We start from the raw sequence: 23,970 nt of genomic DNA, 5'->3' as shown, positions 1-23,970 counted from the left end.
TCCTTATTTGGTATACGTGTCTGGTGACAGATGTCGCTGTTTCGCTTTGCCTGCTGGCTGAGACGTTCGCACCTGTATCCTACCTGCGCAATTTTTCACGGTGTGCAGCGTTTGGCCGGCCCTGCCGTAAAATAAGACACAATGCGAATAAATTGAGGGTGCCTTTACAGCAAATGCTAAAGAGGGCGTCGCAGTGAGAGATGGTTATTATATTCGGCAGCCTTTTATCATGGATCCCCATCCTTTGATCATAATGAATGTTTACTCAGCACAGAAGAAATAAAGGGTCAGGTTTTGGAAGCCCCGTCGTTTCCCCCATTACGACGTATAAGTTTGAAATTTGGCTCAAAGGAGCCCACAGCTTTCCTCTGTGTCACGCTCGGGCTCGACCATGCTTCAGACAGCGAGGTGTTGATACGTGCTAAACGAAAGGCCATAGCTCAGAAGTTCATGTGAGCTGCACATGTTAAGTGCGCTAACGACGTCACACTGGCATCAAATTTCACAACAGTTCTGCCCCGTGACACTATGTAAGTACCAATAAAAATTTGTTGCAGTACACATTTAGGTAATGGCTTTTGAGTCAGATCCAAGCTTTAATTTGTCGTAGTGTCTGAAAAAGCCTTTTTCGGCCGTATCCCATGTTTTAATTACATTGGCAGAATATAATTATCTTCTAATGTGTATATCAATGCAATAACGTCTCTGTTAATGCAGAACACTCTTGACTGCACTGCTGCACTTATATTAGTGTATTCTAGCAAACTCAGCAGCAATACAAGCCTGATACCTTCTAAGCCAGTGGTCGTCAAAGTTTTTGTTCGAAAACCAACACTGACATTGAGGGACGATATCTCGGACCACATGTATACCAATCTCAGTATTGATTGGTAACCCACACAGATTAGTATGTTATGAGCCCCGGTCTTAGAGTAATGATCTTTGGAAGTGGACGCCATTCGCAACACTTCTGGTCGACTGTTTCAGACTGCTGCCATCGAACCCAAAGTTGTGACAAAATGTTGTTGTGTTGTGTGAAAAGAAGATTAATTGACTAATAATAGTAACTGTGCTTATATTTAAATGCATTAAGCAATATGCTACACGACCGCAAATATTTAATGATTGTTTTTAATCTCGTTTTTATTTTATTCATTGCATTGTATTACAACAGCCTTAATTTAATTTAATATGAATGACAGGACAGTATTCGATATCTCTACGATCAACTGGATGCCAGAGCCAGCGTCTGCACTGCCGCACACGGAGGCTACACCACTTAATAATATGGGTGTTTCAAGGCGGGTCTATACCTGATACCTTGGAACCGCTTGTGGCACCGATCCGTAAATGTAATCATTTACTCCATAAGCACCGTTCCAAGAACAAATCTTGAGTGAGTTGAAAACCTCTAATAGGGTGTATTGTTTTTATCCGTAAGTGTACTTCTGTTTTTGTTTCCTGTGTGTGATTTTGTTTAACTATTTTGTGTATGTACTTTGTATTGATTTCCTTTCCCACCGCCTTCCCCAGAATTAGGTGCATACTAGGCTTGTGAAGAGAACGATACATGCATCTGTTCCCACGATAGCACTGAACTTTTTATCTTTCAATTGCTTATCTCAAGTTAGAGAAAAATGACTCTACTGGTATTTAGTAAATACATTGCTAATGTGTGTGCGACAATGAGGTACGCTAATTCTGCTGCAATTTACTCCAAAAAGAATCGATTACCAATTTAACTATTAAAGATTCTAATCAGCAAATCTGCGGGTAGCATCGCATCAGACATCTCCGATGTTAGTAGAGGGAGCCCGCATCTCGTGGTCGTGCGGTAGCGTTCTCGCTTCCCACACCCGGGTTCGATTCCCGGCGGGGTTAGGGATTTTCTCTGCCTCGTGATGGCTCAGAGCCATTTGAACCATTTTTTGTTAGTCGAGGGAACACTGTGTAGTAAAAGATACATCCAGAACGGCTTTCACACCACTTTGTTGCCATTCTTACAACATAAGGGAGCTGTGCATTTCTAGCAGAACGCCAACTGCTGCTTCTCGCACCGGACTCGGAAAATTTCTTTTCATTTGTCGATTTCCCTAATCATCATGATCACAAGACTTACCCCATTTAGAATGTATAGTGCATGTTGGACGATGTGTTAGGCTGGTATTGTCTGCGTTGTCAACAACATCCACTTACGAGTTGTAATCAAAACTGAGAGTACTGTGGACCACACTAGTGCGTAATGACCTCCGGCACCTCTATTTCTATACACGACTGAATCATTAAATTGAAAGCAGCGTGACCATACAATGTGTGTGTTCTATGTGAATAAAACATCATTCATATGGAAACATTGCTTGGGGGTGCTCATATTTAATTCGCTTCTGGCACAAAGGATTCACCTTCTTTGTCTGATAAGATCAAGAATGTTACACAACTATTGAATATCGATAATGTTGGTCTGTGGAATCATGAGACCGATCTCAACATCGTATTTTTTCCACAATTTTTCGAAAAATCCTTACGGTCATGATATTACGACCCGAATAGCTTCCATAAATGCGTTAACAAATCACCCAAGCAATAAGCAGATGCAAGTATATGTATGGAACTAATTACGTGGTAAGAAAATTGCTGCTAGTAACAATTTTAAAGTAATGTTTGACTCTGGACGGAAAGTGCGTTTGCTTTACAAAATCGGCAGATGATACCGGTCTAGGGCAGATAAGTGCAGTATCTGGTGCGTGACCCCACAAACGCTGCGGGCAAAGTGTAAGCTTACTGGAGCTTGAAATGGTTTTCTCTCTGAAGCTAGAAACAGGAAGCATCGGTTATCTTGACTGACAAAGGCATGGGCTTTTCTTTCAGCATTATCTAGCTCACAGTTCGTACCATTTTTTCCAGACAAGAATACTTACAATTATAGCTTGAGGTGCTGTATATCATAAGGGGTGCATAAGCACTGAGTGAGAAACACACAGAAATATATCGGCTTTTCAACGTGTGGGTATAATGACTGTAAATCAGGGCAGATGTTGAGTTTGCTTAAGGGACAAAATTTCACATTTATCTGACGATCACACTGGCAAAAACACAGGTGATAACGAAAAAAAAAAAGGTTCAAATGGCTCTGAGCACTATGGGACTTAACATCTGAGGTCATCAGTCCCATAGAACTTAGAACTAGTTAAACCTAACTAATATAAGGACATCACACACATCCATGCCTGAGGCAGGATTCGAACCTGCGACCGTAGCAGTCGCGCAGTTCCGGACTGAAGCGCCTAGAACCGCTTGGCCACCGCGGCTGGCTGATAACGAAAATTCAGCAGACTGAATGTTAACTTACATATACCTATATTTTAATATTTCCAGAGAATTGGTGTTTCTCAAATGATTATCATCAATATCACTATCAACATCAACCATTCAACATCTATTACGGATAACGGCCTCTAGTTCTTTCCGTGGATTGCGAGCGTCAGATAGAGGCCCCAATGTTTTATAACAACTATCTACATTGCACTTTGCCATTTACGTCTTTTCTTAGACACTGGAATCCAGCATAGAACTTCGGTGGTGCACATAGCACTCATTAGCCTAGCTACTATATGTCCGCCTCACACCCAACCTATTTTCCTTACGGTTGTCACTATGACTTCGTCTCCACTCTGTTTCCTAATCCAACTGTCTACTTTTCTGTTTCTTTTTACAGTTGACAACATTCGTCCCGCCATTCTTCGCTGAGTAACACATAGTTATTGAACGGTATTTGCATTAAAAATCATGGGATCACGGTCATCAATTAAAACTGGTAGTAGGAACTGAATGCACGAGTAAGCTTTCCTAATTAGACACATTAAAAGCTAGGGTTTGAACACTCAGCTTAGCTTACCAAAAGTACTCCAGACGGTTCGTACCCTTCTCGTTTCTTTTTTTTTTTTGTCAATCCACACGCTCTTCGACTGCCCTATAAATGGGAAGATCCATTCAACCGCCTGTATGACTTGACCATCAACCCTGTCTGCTACACAACCACTGTCATTTAAACCACTATTAGGTAACTTCGGCTGATTACCATTTTCAAGTACACGCGTAGAATTTATACGGTAACCTTTTGTGGGTATATACAAATGTGCATGTATCACTTCAATACTTAAACACTTCTGTTGTAGAAATGTGCGGGAACCGCTTTGGCCAAGCGGTTCTAGGCGCTTCAGTCCGCAACCGCGCTGCTGCCACGGTCGCAGGTTCGAACCCTGCCTCGGGAATGGATGTGTTTGATGTCCTTATGTTAGTTAGGCTTAAGTAGTTCTGCGTCTAGGGGACTGATGACCTCAGATGTTAAGTCCAATAGTGCTTAGAGCCATTTGAATCATTTCGAGAACCACGTTCTATATTCGTCAACGATTTGAAATAACATGGCTGTTACACATCCACTGCCATTTATACGACTATTAGGTTATTTCGGCTGATTACATGTTCAAGTATACTCGTAGAATTTATATGGTAACGTTTTATGGGTGTATACAAATGTACAACTATAATTTTAACACGTAAACGCTGTAGTTGTAAACAGAGCGAGACCCACGTTATACGTATACTGGTCAAGGGTGGGGAATAACATTACTGCTGTAGAGGCGTAGGTATGTAAACTTAAAAACTCATATATAGCAAGAAATATTGCTCAAGCGGGGTTGATTCGACTGTGTCCAGTTTACAGTAAACTGCTGCTCAAAGATATACCGGCGGTTACCACTGTCCAACTGATCCCACCTATCGATATGTGACGAGGACACGGTTCCTCACTATTATACCTAGTGATTATAATTGAAGTGTAGCTACTCACACTGGTCCAGTGTGGGCTGTACTTATATTAAGACAGCGAAACATTGTAGATATCAAAATGCGTTCATGCTGAACCGATTTACGCTGGAAAACCAATTAGTTCCAGTTTTGACCACCAGGTGCAAATATGGCGCTGTGAATGCAAGAAAAACGTATACAGTGTTTCCATATGTAATACGTCAGGACCGGAACTTAGGTAGAAAAGGGCAAACAAGTGAGAAAGGAATAACAATAACTTAAAATTATCCTTAGCTTACAAAATTTGTTCCATATGTACACGAGAGACGTCGACGAGGTGCTGCGTCCGTTGAACGACGTGATCAACAGTTGCTCGCAGCATTTCCGGTGGAATCTGAGCAACGTGTTCTTGCATACTGGCATTCATTTCAGATAGAGACCGAACGTATTACTGGTAAATGAGTTCTTTTACATATCTGTAAAGACAACAGTCACATGAATTCAGATCAGGTGTTCTCGCAGGCCATGCGTCTGGAAAACCACTGGAGATAACACATTTCTACATTTACATCTACATGGTTACTCTGCAATTCACACTTATGTGCCTGGCAGAGGGTTCATCGAACCATTTTCGTCCTATTTCTCTACCACTCCACTCTCGAATGGCGCGTGGGAAAAAGGAACACCTAAATCTTTCCCTTCGAACTCTGATTTCTCTTATTTTATTATGATGATCATTTGTCCCTACGTAGGAGGGTGTCAACAAAATATTTTCGCGCTCACAAGATAAAGTTGATGACTGAAATTTCGTAACTAGATCTCGCCGCAAAGAAAACCGCCTTTGTTTCAGTGACTGCCACTCCAACTCGCTATCATATCAGTGACACTCTCACCTCTATTGCACGATAACACGAAACGAGCTGCCCTTCGCAGCAATTTTTCGATGTCCTCTGTCAATCCTACCTGGTAAGGATCCCATTCCGCGGAGAAATATTCCAGCAGAGGACGGACAAGTGTAATGTAGGCTGTATCTTTAGTGGGTTTGTCGCATCTTCTAAGTGCTCTGTCAACAAACCGCACCCGGCCGGAGTGGTTGAGCGATTCTGGGCGCTACAGTCTGGAACCGCGCGACCGCTACGGTCGCAGGTTCGAATCCTGCCTCGGGCATGGATGTGTGTGATGTCCTTAGGTTAGTTAGGTTTAAGTAGTTCTAAGTTCTAGGGGACTGATGACCTTAGAAGTTAAGTCCCATAGTGGTCAGAGCCTTTTGAGCCAACGAAGCGCAGTATTTGTTTCGCCTTCACCACAATATTATCTATGTGGTCTTTTCAATTTATGTTGCTCGTAATTGCAATGCCTAGGTATTTAGTCGAATTGACAGCCCTTAGATTTGTGTGGTTTATCGTATACCCCAAATTTATCGGATTTCTTTTAGTACCCATGTAGACGACCTCGAACTTTTCCTTGTTTTGTGCCAATTGCCACTTTTTACACCATACGGAAATTCTCTCTAGATCATTTTGTATTTGGAATCGATCGCCTGATGATTTTACTAGACGGTAAATTACAGCGTCATCTGCAAACAATCTAAGGGGCTGCTCAGATTATCACCTAGATCAATTATGTAAATCAGGAGCAGCAGAGGGCCTATGACACTAACTTGCGGAACGCCAGATATCACTTCGGTTCTACTCGATGATTTACCGTCTATCACTACGAACTGTCACCTCTCTGAGAGGAAATACCGAGTCCAGTTACACAACTGAGACCATACTCCATGTGCACGCACTTTGATTAATAGTCGCTTGTGAGAAACAGTATCAGAAGCCTCCGGAAATCTAGGAATATGAAATCGAGCTGAGATCCCTTGTCGATAGCACTCACTACATCATGGGAATAAAGAGCTAGCTGCGTTGCACAGGAACGATATTTTCTGAATCCGTATTGATTATGTATCAATAAGTCATTTTCTTCGAGGTGATTCATAATGTTCGAGCACAGTATATGCTCCAAAATCCTACTGCAAATTGAGGTCAGTGATATGATCTGTAATCCAATGGGTTACTCCTATTTCCTTTCTTGAATATTGGTGTGACATGTGCTACTTTCCAGTCTTTAGGAACAGACCTTTCATCTAGTGAGCGGTTGTATATGATTGCTAAGAAAGGCGCTGTTGTGTCTGCACACTCTGAAAGGAACGTGGTTGGTATACCACCTGGACCGGAAGACTTGCCTTTCTTAAGTGATTTGAGTTGTATCGCAACACCTAAGATATCTAATTTCATGTCGCTTATGCTAACAGCTGTTCTGGTTTCGAATTGTGGATTATTTACTTCGTCTTCTTTCGTGAAGGAATTACGGGAAACTGTATTTAGCAACTCCGCTTTAGTGAAATCATCATCGGTAACATTTCCATCGCTATCCGGCAGTGACGGTATTGACTGTTTTTTGCCAGTGGTGTACTTTACATACGACCAGAGTCTCTTTGGATTTTCTACCATATTTTGAGACAGTGTTTCATTGTGGAAACTATTAAAAGCATCTCGCATTGCGTCCGCACTAAGTTTCGAACTTGGTGAAAGGTTGCTTTAAGCAGATCTTTCACTGGGCGAGTGACATGAGGTATGCCCGATCTTGCATGAAAACAGTTGTTTCCATACAGTAGCACACTCCCAAAACAGGAATCGCATGACGTACAGGGAGGTGCAAATAACGTGCAGGTGTCACGCTACACCTGACAGGCCCTTTGTTTGTATTGTCTTCAAGGAACAAAGAACAGAGAATAAAGGTGCTGGTGTTTCCGCACCACACAGCCACATTGCAATAGTGCAATGGCTCTTCGTGCGGTTTAACAGTACCCCAAGTTCGGCAGTTCCGTGTATTCATTGCACCCTGTAGTGAAAAATGCGTCTCCTCACTCCATAGAATGTTGCCCGGCCACCTGTCATCAACGTCGATCTGTGCCAGATACCGAATAGAAGACTCAGAACGTTGCTACACATCGTGAGGTGTCAGTTGCTGCACCGTCTGGATCTTGTACGTGTACAGCGTACAATAGACCGCAAAACTTTCAAAACTGATGACCATGGGATGGACAGTTCTCGTGACGCTGCATGAGAGCACCAGCACTGTTTGGGCCACGTGCTGCATGATCAGTTAGAGTAACGACAACCTCGTCAGTAACTTCCACCGGTATAGGACGCCTTCTTACCGGTGTTTTCGAATTTCCTTATCATCTTCTTTAAACCACTGCATGACCTCCGGCCACTCCTCATGTCTTTCAGTCGGCGATACTCCCTCAGTGCAGCACTGTAATTGTTGCCTTTCACCTAAAACAGTTTCACTAACAGCGCACGGCCTCATACTGTTCATTCACATTATGGATTGTACCTCGTGGCTAATATTGGAACTAATTAGTTTTCCAGCGTAAATCGGTTCCGCATTAACGCATTAGAATATCTACCTAGTTTCGCTACCGTATGATAATTGCAACCACCACTGGATCTCCGCAGTAGCTGCGCTTTAATTATAACCACCTGGTGCAGCTGCTGTCAAATTTTTATCGTATATGTATTCCACATTGCTAACAGAAATATGTTCGGGTTTACGTCATGCCATTCTATAAGTGAAGTCAAAACTTAAAAAATAAATTTTTCAGTTATCGAAACACAAAATATTCACAAGCTTGACGAGGATGTAAGTTGCCATATAATAAACAAACATGTAACTGCACGATACCTAGGCACTTACTTGTCACATTTATACCGTTCAGTTTCATCAGATCCACCCTTGAAGTTCCGTAAAAAATCTCATGCTACTTAATTCCGTTTATTCGTTCACTATATTTTGCAGCTCCCTTTTAACATTTGTGTTTATTTCCATTTCCTTGAGTGCATCCATAAGTCTTCCCTTCTGCTGCTTTTGATGGTCCCTGAATTAGTGTGTGGGTTGTCTTTCAAACGTGGTGCCACTTTGTAATTATTGCTCTCAGTCAGCCTAGTGTGCTCTTTAATTCTGGTGTTAACATCACGTATTCTATTACCTATATAAAAATTTCTGGTGCCTGCCACGGCCGGCGCTGTGGCCGAGAGGTTCTAGGCGCTTCAGTCCGGAACCGCGCTGCTGCTACGGTCGCAGGTTCGAATCTTGCCAGGGGCATGGATGTGTGTGATGTCCTTAGGTTAGTTAGGTATAAGTAGTTCTAAGTTCTAGGGGACTGATGACCTCAAATGTGAAGTCCCATAGTACTTTGATCCATTTGAACTATTTTTTGAGCCTGCCCCAGTTAATTTAGTAGACACTAGACCAGAAAAGGGGTACACTTTGTTGTTTGTGTGGTCCGTATGCTCGGTACGGAAGATGGTATTCAGATTTTTAAAATCTTATTAAAAAAAAAACATGCGGTTCCACCGGAGATTATACCAGTACATGGGTCCCAGACATATTTGGTTTTCGTAATTACTTCATATTATTTAACCAGCGTTAATTCATGTGTCAGTTGCCACTCTACTTTAATTATCTGCTTCCTTCCTATTCATTATTTGTCATTAAATTCGAGATTATTTATCTACCTGATGGCTTTCTAATGGAATGCTCATAAGCCGATGCAGCATGGAGCGAAAATATGCCTTTCTGCCCATGTCTGGGGATATGCTTTCTTTGGTGTGTCTTATTTCCCATTGTAAATAGCATTCCATCATCTAAGTTGTGGCAAAACATCTTACCTAATTTAAAGTTCAAATAAAAACAGATGGATCAAAATAAAGAAACTGTAAAAACGTGAATGATTTCTATGGAGTGGGAACTTTGTTTACAAGCATTTCCGTAGTCAGATTTTAAAGCAAGTGGTGCAACGATTTAAAAAACAGGAGCAAGGCCACTCAGTATTCGCACTCCAGACAACATTACTGCAGTAAGGCATTCACTTCAGCGATCTTCAAAGAGAACTGCTATGAAACACGCTAGAAGTCTTCAGTTATCTGATCGGAGTATGCGCAAATTTTGCAACAGGACTTGCGAATTCATCCGTACAATACGTGTACTGTTCAACAATTGGTTGAACGTGACTTCCACAACCTGGTGGGGTCCTGTGCAAATACCCTTGAAAATGTGCTTGAAGATGCTGTGGTTGTTTGCAGCGATAAACTCATTTGTCAGAACGCACTAATCGAATGCACTAATCGGATGCTCTTAACGGAATGCGGTCATCGTCAAAACTTCCGGTACTGAAGTGGATAGAACCCTAATGAACTTCATGAAAAACTGCGTTATTGTCAGGTGCGGGGTTGGAAGAGTCGGGATAATTGGGCCTTACTTTTTTGAAGTGGGCGATGCTACTGTGGCAGTAAATTCTCAACGATACAATCAAGTGATGAACACTTCTTTTGCATCAACACTGCGAGTTCATCAGGTATGGTCAGAGACAGATGTTTCACGGAAGCTTAATCTCTTCACGTCGCTATGTCCCCTGGCCAGCACTATCATCGGACATTACTGGCTGCAGTTTTTTTCTGCGAGGGCATCTTAAGACTGAGGTGTTCAAACATCGGCCGAGGACTTAACCAGCCCGGAAGAATGCAACACGGGAAGAAATTGATCTTGTTCTTCAGAAATGCTCGTATGAAGTAACTTTCAACAATACATTGACAGTAGATGACACCACTTGCGTGACACATTGTTTACAAATGAAAAAGTCTCGCTGTGTATATATATTAACGTTAATACAGTTCATTTTTGGTCCGTCTGTTTTTTATTTGAACGTCTCATTCGGGTGGAGGTTTTGCCGCGCCCTTTATTACGCTGGGTATGAATGTAGGTTAAACATTAGTTTCCTTTCTGTAATTAATTGTTTGGCCTATTTTCAGATTTGCTCTTTTCTAAATCTACATCTGTAATCTGCAAGCCATCGTACGGTGCGTTGTAGAGCGTGCTTGGCATGTCATCACTTGATTACAGCCCCGTCCTATCACCATCTTAGGCACTGGACAGTTGTGTAGGGGAACAATGGCTGGTGATCCGCCCTACACGTAGAAATTTCTCTGAATGTATCATTGTTGGGACTGCATAATGTGTTTATTGGCAGACGTAGTGAGCTGACTAGTCAAAAAATTGTTCACCCTTATATACATAATTATAATCATCATTTAATACTGTGTAATTGCGCCGGTGGACTTGATAACTGCCTTGGGAAGTTAGTCCACAAGATTGTGTAGGTATGTCGTATCAAGATTAAGCCACTGCTAAGGATTTGATCGCACAGTTCCACAAGATTGCGAGGACAGTTCTATCGCCTTTTTATCCTCTGTTCCAATTTGTCCCACAGTTTCGAGTCAGGTGATTTTGAAGGCCAATCGAGATGTAATAGGCTGGGGGAATGTTCAGGAAACCGGTTACATATTCTTCCAGCCCGATGAACTTTACTGTTGTCTTTATGTGAGTAACAGATTCCAAATGTTCATTACACGTAGTTCGCCTCGCAGTGTTCTTTCGACAACAGGTGGAAATGGGCCTTCATTCACTGCCTGCAGCAGTTCCTGTAAGGTTTGCAAGTGATTTTGATTCACAATCCATAAAATGGGTCTCTGGTCCCCCTCACTCACGACCTTTTTTACAACAATTCTGACGTCGTATATCGTGGCCACGCGTCTTACACAACTGTTTGCAGACACATTGAATGTTCCGCGCGAAACATCAACAATCGTAACAGCACCGTATGGGCTTAGGCAAGGTAAAAAAAAAAAAAAACTCCTTTTTCCCACTCTTTCAGGCCCTTACATTTACCAACGTTTCCGTACAATGTCCGTTTGAAACATAAATACCTGATGATCGCTATTGCCTTATGTCCACTTAGAGGCACTGCTTGCGCTGCTGAGCGTAACTCGATCGCTGCATATACTGCACTGGGGTGACGGATTTTTTGCCCCATGAGATTGCGTTTCAGTCGCCCTGGAACGTGGGCTCTCCGCAGTGCATAACGCCGTTTCTGTAATGTTCTTCACTGCAATTTGTTGAGCGATTCTCTGTCACTCACACGCTAATTGCCGTAAAAAAACGTGGGGTGAATCGCGCAGATGCTGTTTGCAGATACACTCCCTCTTACGTTAATCCAATCCGGTGATGTCCCTACATTCGTTGTTGAAGTTGGTCTGCAAGGCGAGCAGTACGATATTAGCAACGCGAATGACGTACGGAAAAGTTCCATTTACATGCATCTCTTCATAGTTTTTAGTGTAAAGATATAAAAGTTTCCACTAGGCCTGATGATAATAGCTTTACAGGTGTAGCATCTCTCTGCGTGATTCTTAGCATTTTGAATTTCTCACCAGCGCAGTGAAGTCAAATGAAGGTGCCGCAATGGCGTGTATTTCTTCAGTCTTCTTCTTTTTCTTATTCTTCTTCTTCTGTCACTCCAGGGTTAGGCCTAGGATCTGTTCCGGTTTCATCATGCCTTCCTCTGTCTTCCCGTACTTCACTTGCGCCATGGTTTATAATCCATTGCTACATAGGAGGTCTTTGTGGTGGCGTACCATGTATGTCTTCTCTCCATTTTTCTTTGTACTAGATTGCCTTTCAGATTCTTGGTTGCACCCCTAATTCTTCCCTTATTACTTCGTTTCTCATTTACTCATCCCTTGTGCAGCTTTTTACAGAGCTTCGAAATTTCATTTCTGATGCTTCCAGTAACCGTAAATCTTTATTTCTTAGCGTCGAACTTTCAATCCCGTATAATAAAGTGCGAATTGCCATCCTTTATAAAATTTCAGTTATGGTGCTTTGCTCGTTTTATTTTGTATCCCGCCTGGGAGGTAGCGCGTGGGTAGGAACAGGAAAAGGTAATACATGTCGGTACTGCAAGAACGTGGTTTACTGGTCCAAAGACAAGGTGATAAACGATTACATAACTTTGTACGTAGGTGCGATGCCGAAGCGAAGTGTCCTGGCTGGCTGCACCTGATCAAGTGGGCTGAAGCAGTCGCGGAGTTCGTAGACCTCGACACCGCCGGCTAGAGGGCGCAGTCGTCGGTGTCTCTCGAAGTGCCAACCTAGCAGAGCGGAGCTTGTGGTATCGTAGCTATCGATACCACATTTTGCTCTTCAGTTTTCTTCTTATTGTTTCACATATATGCTGGTAAAAATTTTTCTCTGTATATCTATATCTTGATCATACTATATTTCACATCCTAAATACTGCAAATGGGCTACCTGTTCTACTTCTGTTCTCATTTGGTGAATACCTAAAAATGCATGGTTTTAATTTTATTTGTAGGTATAGGCAGACTGCAGCTTGCGCTTATCTCATTTAGTTTATGTAATGCCATTTGTAATTTATCTCCGCTGTCTTGTACGATAATTTTTTCTTCCGTTAATAACAACATGTTATATGTTTATTCCTCCCAATATTTGTTCAAAATAATGTTCCATCTCTTTTCCATTCTCTGATCATGTCATCTATATACACTGACTGAAAAATTGCAACACCAAAGATTACTAATGTATAGTAACGAACGCAATTTCGGGAGTACATTTACCTAGGTAACGTATTTAAGTGATTAACATTGGAATATCATAGGTTAGTGTAAGCGCTCAATAAGCCATTTCAAATGTGAAATGCTGCTACATTAATAACCAGTGTAACCGTCAGAATGTTGAATCAAGAATGCGAACGTGCATGCAAATGTGTTGTACAGGTGCCATATGTCAATTTGTGGGATGGAGTTCCACCCCTGTTGTCCTTGATAGGTCAATACATTGGCGGTTAACGCTATTTGTGGATAACACTGGAGATGTTATCCGATGACTTCCCATATGTGCTCTGCTGGAGACAGATTTGGTGATCGAGCACGCCAAGGAAACAAAAAAATGGTTCAAATGGCTCTGAGCACAATGGGACTTAACTGCTGTGGTCATCAGTCCCCTAGAACTTAGAACTACTTAAACCTAACTAACCTAAGGACATCACACAACACCCAGCCATCACGAGGCAGAGAAAATCCCTGACCCCGCCGGGAATCGAACCCGGGGCCAAGGAAACATGTCGATACTCTGTAGAGCATATTGGGTTACAGCAGCGGTATTTAGGCGAGCCTTATCATATTGGAAAACACTCCCTGGAATGCTGTTCATGAATGACAGCACTGCAGGTCGAATCACCAGACTGGCGTACACTTTTGCAGTCAGAGTGCGTGGGATAACCACGAGAGTGGTTCTGCTGACATACGAAATCGCCCCCCAACCAGACGATACCTACAGGTATAGGTCCAGCGTGCCTCGCACACAGACAGTTTGTTTCCAGGCTCTCAACTGACCTCCTTCTAACCAACGTATGGCCATTACTGGCACCGATGCAGAACCAGCTTTCATCAGAAAACTCAACAGATCTCCACCCTGCCCTCCAATGAGCTCTCGCTTGATACCACTGAAGTCGCAAACGGTGGTGGTTTCGGTTCAGTGGGGTGCACGCTACAGGGGGCTGGCTCGGAGCTCTCCTTGGAAGTAATCGATGTGTAACACTTTGGTGTGTCACTGTGGTGCCAACTACTGCTCAGATAGCTACTGAAGATGCGGCATCATGCGCCAAAGCCATACGCCATCATGATGGTCTGTCCTCTCGGTAGTATCACGTCGTTGTCCGGAGTTCGGTCTACCTGCGATTGTACATTATTGTGGTGGTTGGCTGGTTGATTTGGGGGGGAGGGGACCAAACATCAAGGTGATCGGTCCTATCGGATTAGGGAAAGATGGTGAAGGAAGTGGGGCGAGCCCTTTCAGAGGAACCACCCCGACATTTACCTGAAGCGATTTAGTAAAATCATGGGAAATCTAAATCGCGATGGCCGGACGCGGTGTTTGAACCGCCGTCCTCCCGAATGCGAGACCAGTGTGCTAACCACTGCACCACCTCGCTCGCTCATTCTCCTGGCGACCGCTGCTAACAATCATGTACAGTGGCTACATTCCTGCCAAGTCTTTCTGGAATGTCGCAGAAGGAACATCCAGTTTCTCGTAGCCCAATTACACGACGCCGTTCAATGACTGAATGACGTCTTTGTCGCCTTAAAGGCATTCTTGACTGACACTAACTCACCACGCGCAGTTTCAAAGGTAAATAACGCTCCCGACCGTTACGGCTTGTATTTAAAGCAATCCTGACTTGCATACTCATAGTAGCTCTAGGGGCGCCAGTCGTATGTGACTGGAGCGAAATTTGAATATACAAAATCTTTCACATGAAGAAACACACCTACTATTTTTTGTTTATCTCGCACAGCTCCTTCTTGGTGTTGTGATTCTTTTTCCGTTAGTGTAGATAATAAATAATGTTCGTTAGACGCTTCACCCTAGTTTGACTTCTTGATTTGTTTGTATTTCAGGTTATTATCTCTTTATCCATGTCAGTTCTAAATCTGATGTTTATATGTAGGCTTTCTGCCGACTTGAATTAGATAGTCACGAATTTCTCTTTTACCGTTATTGCCCATAGTTTATGTCTATGAGTTCTGTCAATTACTCTTTCATAATCTATAAATGCTAGATGAGTTTTCAGATTAAATTCTCGCCTCGCTTCTATTATCAGTTTCAGTGCGAAAATATCTTCTCTGCACGATTATCCCTCTCGGAAGCCTGCTTGTACGTCCATTAAAATTACATCTGAGATATTTGATAGCCTTTAATTTAATATTATGATGTAGATTTTTCAAAGCAATGTTCAGGAAACTTACACATCACAGTGTCGGATAGACCGTCAGTGATAGAGCACCTCCTGTTCATACCGCTAAGAAGGCGAATACACCGTTCATTTGTTGTATATTTTTACGAGCTTCCAGCTGGAGCGACTTGTTTATTTACAGATACCTGTGTAGTTTCTAGATTATTTTCTTAATTTCTTGCGTGTTCGAGTGCTAACTAGGAACAAGCTTTTAAAAAATGTCCCAATGGCTCTGAGCACTATAGGACGTAACACGTGAGGTCATCAGTCCCCTAGAACCGCTCGGTCACAGCGGTGTCAGTTGTCCACTGGATCAAACAGCATGTGAGTGTCCATGGTGAGGTGTGTTACTGTGTACAGTGTATGATGTGTAATCGAAGGGGGAAGTTACCCGTCACGATAGTTGGCACTGAGGCCCATAAAGCAGTACGAATGCACGGAGAACGCATTCCTAACAGGCATCATCCTAAATGGAAGAACTTTATCTCCATCGATACCAACTTACGAGATACAGGGTCGTTCGCGCCGCAGTGAGCCAAAGACATGCTCAAACACCAGACTTTGAGGAGACGGTGTGGTATCGTGTGACCGAACACCCTGTAATAAGGACTCAACTTGCTCGTGCATCGCACACTTCTAAGGATACAGTAGGAGAACTGGTGGTGGTGGTGGTGATGATGGTGGTGGTGGTGGTGGTGGTGGTAAGTTCCTATGGGACTAAACTGCTGAGGTCATCGGTCTCTAGGCTTACAAACTACTTAATATAACTTACGCTAAGGACAAAACACACACACACACACACACACACACACACACACCCATGCCTAAGGGTTGACTCAAACTTTCGAGAGGAGGAGACACGCGAACCGTGGCAAGGCGCCATAAACAGAGCGGCTTCCCCCGTGATGCAGAGTACTGGTTGAATAGGTATTACACCCAATTACAAAGAGCATGTGCAAGCACTGGGACAAACGGATTTTGAACCCCGGGTTCACTTCTGACAAGGATTATCCATCAAAGTGCCGTAATGCTGAACTTCGTACAGTTTGTACTGTTCACGGATGGCGCTTTATTTAGCAGAGATGGTGTTATCATCGGCCGTAACAGCCGTGTCTGGTACGTGGACAATCCCCACGCCACCCACATCGGTGGCCACCAACAAATATTCTCTGTCAACGTATGGACTTGATACCTCTACGTTTGACTGGTCTACGTTACCTGGTGTTCGTAGGAGATGTGCTGCCACAGCCCTTGTTGTCCGTGAAAGGATGTGGTTTCAACAAATCAGTGCACAGCCACCTTAGATGTTAATGTCTGCGGGCACATGAACAACACGTACCCTCATCGTTGGATTGGAAGGGGAGGTCCCGTGGCCAGTGCGATCGTCGAATCTCATCCCTCTGGAATTTTTTTCCGGTGTTACGTGAAGACGATTGTAAGTGAAATCGCCGTAGAAGCGGATGAACACCTACTTGCTAGCTCCAAGCTGCCTGCCTTCTGGTACAACAGACAGCAGGGATGTTTGAGAGTCTGGCAGAATTTTATGCTCTGTTGCCATGCATGCACTGAGACCGGCTGTCGTCTCTACAATTACTGTCAGCTACATTGTTTTTATGCGGTGTACGCTGTGTATGTCAATAACACAACAAATGTGCATTTATGTCCATTGGTTTCCTACCTCAAAACAATCGGTTGTAGACCCACTATCACCTGTTTCTATTTGACTCCAAAAGTTTGAGACATCTCGTAGGAGTATATGAGCGTCGCCATTTACTATTCTTCCAGTATATCACATTTTGCTTAGCATATGTTTAAGAGATGTAGCGTTCTTAATCCTGAGAGAATTCCTCCGTGGGTAATCAATTCGGAATTTATTCCATCGAGTTCTGGTGATAACCGGTTTTTCACATTTTAAAAATTGTCTTCACTTTTGTCAGATCTGTATACTCTACTCCTTGCAATTGTGTTTTGTTAACTGCTTCTTTGGCATGTGGATTATAACATCGTTTTTTGGAATGTGTAATCCACTGAGATGTTTTGTATGACATTGTGATTTACGTATCTCTTTCTTCTCGAAATTTTCAGTAATAGTATTTCTTGTGTCTCATGGATGTCATGTTCAACTTTGCTAGTAAACGCCCCACGATGTCCTACGTGCTAATCTTACTATCGCTTTTGCTTCATTACTTTTTCGATGGTAAATCACTTTACTTTCTAAGTGTTCATCATATACCGTCTGTTTATATTTTACGGATTTTTGTATCTCTTTGTTCCAAATTTTTAAACCTATTTTCCTGTCGTTTGTATGTTTTTCATCTCGTACTTCACTTGCTGTTTTAAAACGTTTTTACTATAAGACCATTCTTTATTTTTGTCTTCACTAGAAGGTATTTCATTCAGTAATTGTATAAGTCTGTTCTGATATAGATCTCTTAAGCTCTTTTCGTGCAACAGATGTACCCTAAACCTTTTGTTTCATTTCATTTTACCTTTACTTTTATTTTTTATTGATCGACTTTTCCATCTACGCTTTATCTAGCATGTTAATTTTACAAGGTTTTGTCTCTATTTATATTTCCACCTCCATTCACTCGAATATTTACTATTCATGGAGCTAACTTTTAGTTAACTGTTACATACCGTATTAGTGATCGGTAATCTCGTGCAGACCATGTAAATTCGTGAATGTCTTTCGTCTTAAAGAAGGTGTTCGTTAACTGCAATTCGTTCATTGTTATGAATTTCCTTAGTTTTGTTCCATTCTGAATAACAGTAACTTCTACGTTTGCACATATTTAATTAGGAACGGCCAGTTTTCCAGTTCTAGCATTTAAATCTCCCTCTAAAATTACATGGTCCTTAACATTTCCTCAGCATTAAAACAAAGGCTGAATCAGTGCCCTATTTATGACGGGCTATTAGTACCAATTTGGTTGAAACTCAGTCAGAAGATCAAAAGCTGTTAATCCCAGGCATAGAGATAGTTCATACTTGTTGCTCAGTTCTGTAATTTCCTTAACGATTTGCAAACGGAAAGAGAATAACTAGTGATATTTATTGAAAATTTGCAAAGGAGTATTAAAAGGTAATGATGCAAAAATAAAATTGGTGATATTCTGTATTGAAATCAGGTAAGAGCCCATTTATTGTGTTACAGGTGTTGATCCCTGAGGTCAGGGCAGCATCTTTATATCAATGTTCCTGATACAATTGTTTGAAAGCTCTGGCAGAGACATTCATGAATTTACTGGCGTTCCAGTGAAAGTGTGGTGGAGAACTATCCAGTCATAAAACAAAATTAAGTAATGTTCCCCTAGATGAAGCATAAGCCATTCTGCATCAGGTCATCGCACAAAACATGTTCACCCCTGGTGACACTCTTTTATACTACCCAATGGAGAGAGGGAAAGATTAGCATATAATAGGACAATAGGAGGGTAGCATGAAACCTGTCAAAAGGCTTTGGTAACCATTATACAGAATGATACGTATGATTCTGCAGAACCGAAAACTGTAAGTCATAAACTCCGGATTATCCATCCTAAGTTGAAAGGTTTACTTGTCCATATTCTCTTCATTCTTCATAGGAGTTTTCTGGGTGGTGTAATGCTTTTCGCTGTAATGGAACGTCTTTGAGATATAATACCAAAATGTTTTGTACCGTGTAGCCTTTCACGGCCGATGATTACTTAAGTTAAAATATCCAAGTTCAGAGACCGTGATCGATACTTCACTGACGTTTCGACAACATATGTGGGAGACGTCCTGAGAGAAATTGCTTGTTGTAGGAACAAGCGACAGTTACCGATTTACCTCCGTAGATGACTACACAAATGAAATGAGCGTACGGCACTGTGGGCCGCGAGTCCCCCATTCGGGGAAGTTCGGCCGCCGAGGGCAAGGACTTACTGCATTCCACGCCACATTGGGAGACTTGCGCGTCGGAGATGGGGTTGAAATGATGATGAGGACAACACAACACCCAGTCCCTGAGCGGAGAAAATCTCCTGCCCCAGCCGGGAATCGAACCCGTGCCCCGTCGTGTGGCATTCCACCGCGCTGACCATTCAGCTAAAGGGGCCGGACGATGACTTCACAGATTAACTGCCAATGTTCGCATATGTTGCCTACTGGCTAAACTGGTTTCGTCACCTTTTTTTAAAAAAGTACAAAAACACTCATGAAATATTACATTAATAAATTAAATAAACACTTAGCTACAATTCATAAATTAACTTCTTAGCTCATGGCTACGTTAGAAAGTTGTAGGAGTGAGCGTCCATTTTCTCAGGTGTACAAGAGGACTGAGTGAGGCTAATCAGGGGAAGTCCTTATACAACTAGAAGTATAAGCTATAACAATTTGCCTGACAAAAAAAGCAAAGTATCTGGAAGAGAATGTGAATGTAACTTAATACACGTCCACACCATACCCACGAATCTAATTGATTAGAGCTGCAGATCCCTGTGACTTGTAAACGGTTAGAAGTGTGTTAGGAAGAGAGTCGAGAGCGTCAGCAGCCGGACTAAGAAGACACCACAACACAAACAGCTGTGTATGGGTGGTGCGACCCGGGAAGTGTGGACTGTTGATAAACGGCGTCTCATGGTGTTCAGCGATGAATCGCGGTTCTGCACTGCCACGGATGACCATCGTGGGTGACTATGGTGGCGACCTGGTGAAAAGTCCCATTCTTCCAGCGTTCTGGAGAGGCGGTGTGGTGCTATACTTGGTACCATTGCATGGGGAGCCATCGAGTATGACTTCAGGTAACAGCTGGTAGTGGCTGAGGAAATGATGATGGTACAACGATTCATCACGAAATGCCACACGATACGTGTCTCTATAAACTGGCTGCGTGATGCTGAGGTACTGGCATCACCAGCACAATCCTCAGACTCAACTCTGGTAGAACATGTGTGGGACCACTTTGGATGTCAACCCCGTCCCAGAGCCAGTTCCAAGATATCGAGGACCAGTTACAACAGTTGGTTGCCAGCTTGCCACAGGGTTGGAAACAAAAACTTTTTGCCCGTTTGCCAAGTGAACCAGAGCAAGCATACACGCCAAGGGGGTTGGAACATCATAATGATAAGTGGGCTTATACTGCCAAGTTATTTGTAAACTTGACTAGTTTTTGTAATTCTTCTCCGTTCCTGCAGTTTCATTTCGTTTCCTCCTCCCCTTCTGAGTGCTTCAATTTTTTAGTGAGGCTATATTTTTCCTTAAGAAATGTTTTACCTTCTTTTTTACAGAAGAACCATTTGAGTCGATTGTCACATTTCTGGTACACACTTGAAGGAAATTGATAAAATTTTGTAGAGTTGACAAACAAGAAAAAATGGATGGTCTGTATATACATACATTGTATTTTTGTTATAAATATCCACAAATCAGAAGTTCCATGGTTAAAGTGGACATTAAAATTGGTTCTGTTTATTGAAAAGATATGGTCCCATACCAGCAACATAGTAAATGTGAATATATCTGAAGGTGTTTCGTGCAGATGGGGATGAAACGACAAACGACAGTGAATAATTTTTTACAAGATGGATAAAATAAAACTGGCCCGAAAAATATTTCGTGCACGTTAAGATAGGCATCCCATTAGCAATGATGTATGTTGGGTTGCCTGTTTTAAGGTGCATGAAAATTTTTTTGGGACAATTTTATTTCTTATTTTTGCACATCCAGAGTTGTGCTGTCGACCTGTCGGTCCGGAATGTGTAATTAATAGCATTTTAAAGGAAAAAAAAGAAAAATTCGGAGTAAGTATTAAAGTCCATGGAGAAGAAATAAAAACTTTGAGGTTCGCCGAAGACGATGTAATTCTGTCAAGGCAACAAAAGCATTGGAAGAGCAGTTGAACGGAATGCACAGTGTCTTGAAAGGAGGATATAAGATGAACATCAACAAAAGCAAAACGAGGATAATGGAATGTAGTCGAATTAAGTCGGGTGATGCTTAGGGAGTTAGATTAGGAAATGAGACGCTTAAAGTAGTAAAGGAGTTTTGCTATTTGGGGAGCAAAATAACTGATGATGGTCGAAGTAGAGCGGATGTAAAATGTAGACTTGCAACGGTAAGAAAAACGTTTCGAAAGTTGAGTAATTTGTTAACATCGAGTATAGATTTAAGTGTCGGGAAGTCGTTTCTGAAAGTATTTGTATGGAGTGTAGCCATGTATGGAAGTGAAACATGGACGATAAATAGTTTGGACAAGAAGAAAATAGGAGCTTTCGAAATGTGGTGCTACAGAAGAATGCTGAAGATTAGATGGGTAGATGACATAACTAATGAGGAGGTATTGAACAGAACTGTCGAGGAGTTTGTGGCACAACTTGACGAGAAGAAGGGACCGGTTGGTAGGACATGTTCTGAGGCATCAAGGGATCACCAATTGAGTATTGGAGGGCAGCTTGGAGAGTAAAAATCGTACAGGGAGACCAAGAGATGAATACACTAAGAAGATTTAGAAAGATGTAGGTTGTAGTAGGTACTGGGAGATGAAAAAGCTTACACAGGATAGAGTAGCACGGAAAGCTGCATCAAACCAGTCTCAGGACTGGAGACCACAACAACAAACAACAATAACAATTTCAAATGTTTTAATTTTGATGAGCGGCTTGCTGATTGGGTAGTTACCGTGCGCATTACAGAGCAGCTACGTGTAGCACGGTTGACTTACCGATCTGCCAGGAGTAGGCGTAGTTGAAGTAAAAGCCCATGGACTTGAGGTCCATAGCGGCGAGGGCGAGCAGGTAGAGGCCCATGCAGAAGTCTGCGGTGGCCAGGTGGCACATGAGGAACTTGGGCACGGTGAGGTCCGAGGCGGAGCAGAGCAGCACGAGCAGCACGGCGGCGTTGCCCAGCAGCGCGGCCGTCACAACGACCCAGACGCAGCCGCGCAGCCACGGCAGGCCCATGATGTCCTCGCACGGGTTCAGCGCGTCCGGCTCGGGCGTGCACCGCACCGCCACCCTGCGCACACAACAGAGCCATCTGATGACGAGGACAACCTGAGGCACGTCTAACCACGATCCAAAACTCTCTGACAGGGTACAGAACGTCATGCTGAAGGAAAACTTACCTACAGACGCTGAGGTACACTGAGGTGACAAAGGTCACTGGATAGCGGTATGCACTTATACAGACGGTATAGTATCGCGTACATGAGGTATAAAAGAGCAGTGCATTGGGGGTGCTGCCCCTAGTACTGCCGGCCAGAGTGGCCGAGCGGTTCGAGGCGCTTCAGTCTGGAACCGCGCGACCACTACGATCGCAGATTCGAATCCTGCCTAGGGCATGGATGTGTGTGATGTCCTTAGGTTAGTTAGGTTTAAGTAGTTCTAAGTTCTAGGGGACTGATGACCCTAGCAGTTAAGTCCCATAGTGCTCAGAGCCATTTCATTTCAACCCTCGTACTCAGGTGACTCATCTGGAAAGGTTTTCGATGTGATCATGGTCGCACGACGGGAATTAACAGAATTTGAAAGCAGAATGGTTATTGCAGCTAGACGCATGGAACATCCCATTTTGGAAATCGTTAGGGATTGCAATATTCCGAAATCCACAGTTTCAAGAGTTTGCCAAGAATATCAAATTTCAGGCATTACCTCTCATCACGGATAATGCAGTGGCCGACGGCGCTTCACTTGACGGGGGTAGGACGTCAAACGGGCCGACTTGGAGCAGGAGAGGCATCACAGCATATTTTAATTTCCAGGGTCTATACTTTAACAAATAAATTCATAAAACTTTGTCAGAATAACCAAGAGGGACTCAGGATTCACACTAATTGCAGTGGAAGTTCGAAAACATAACAAAGTAATTTTGTTTTACGTGTGAAAATTCATCATTTTTTCACTTACTAACGGCCGCATTTGTTGCTATAGGTACACTTTTCTTCATAAGTTAGAGAGATTCTTCGATGAATTTTGCACAGCATACATATCATACTTACAGGTGTATGTAACTCTAGAACTAATTTAATTTATGAAAAAACGAATGAGCTGTTGTATTTTAAACTTCATGTGTAGAAAAAAAACAAATTTTATACTTAATTACCTCAATTTTTACAACAGTTTTTAATAGATTTGGAAAATTCTAGAGTTTCATACACCTTTAAGTATGGTTTGTATGCTGTGCAAAATACATCGAAGGATCTCTCTTACTTATGAAGAAAAGTGTACGTACAGCAACAAACGCTGCCATGAGTAAGTGAAAACAATGATGAAATTTCACATGTAAAAAAATTACTTACTTATGTTTTCGAACTTCCTTGCTATTAGTGTGAATTCTTAATCAGCCGGCCGCTATGGCCGTGCGGTTCTACACGCTACAGTCTGGAACCGCGCGGCCGCTACGGTCGCACGTTCGAATCCTGCCACAGGCATGGATGTGTGTGATGTCCTTAGGTTAGTTAGGTTTAAGTAGTTTTAAGTTCTAGGGGATTTATG

At 42.6% G+C, this 23,970-nt stretch overlaps 1 protein-coding gene across 4 annotated transcripts in view; it reads right to left on the bottom strand.

Annotated features, from left to right (window-relative positions):
* The window catches only part of LOC126276649 (probable glycoprotein hormone G-protein coupled receptor), a 1,482,411-nt gene that overhangs the window by 152,027 nt on the left and 1,306,414 nt on the right, over window positions 1–23,970 (bottom strand). For all 4 annotated transcript variants that reach the window (XM_049977295.1, XM_049977293.1, XM_049977296.1 and 1 more), the window contains one exon: window positions 22,200–22,492. In XM_049977295.1, coding sequence (XP_049833252.1) covers window positions 22,200–22,492 — 293 coding nt within the window. The remainder of the gene's footprint in view (window positions 1–22,199; window positions 22,493–23,970) is intronic.

Source organism: Schistocerca gregaria, chromosome 1 (genome assembly GCF_023897955.1).
Source record: "Schistocerca gregaria isolate iqSchGreg1 chromosome 1, iqSchGreg1.2, whole genome shotgun sequence".
NCBI classification, from domain to species: Eukaryota; Metazoa; Arthropoda; class Insecta; order Orthoptera; family Acrididae; genus Schistocerca; species Schistocerca gregaria.
This window is presented reverse-complemented; position numbering and strand designations above follow the sequence as displayed.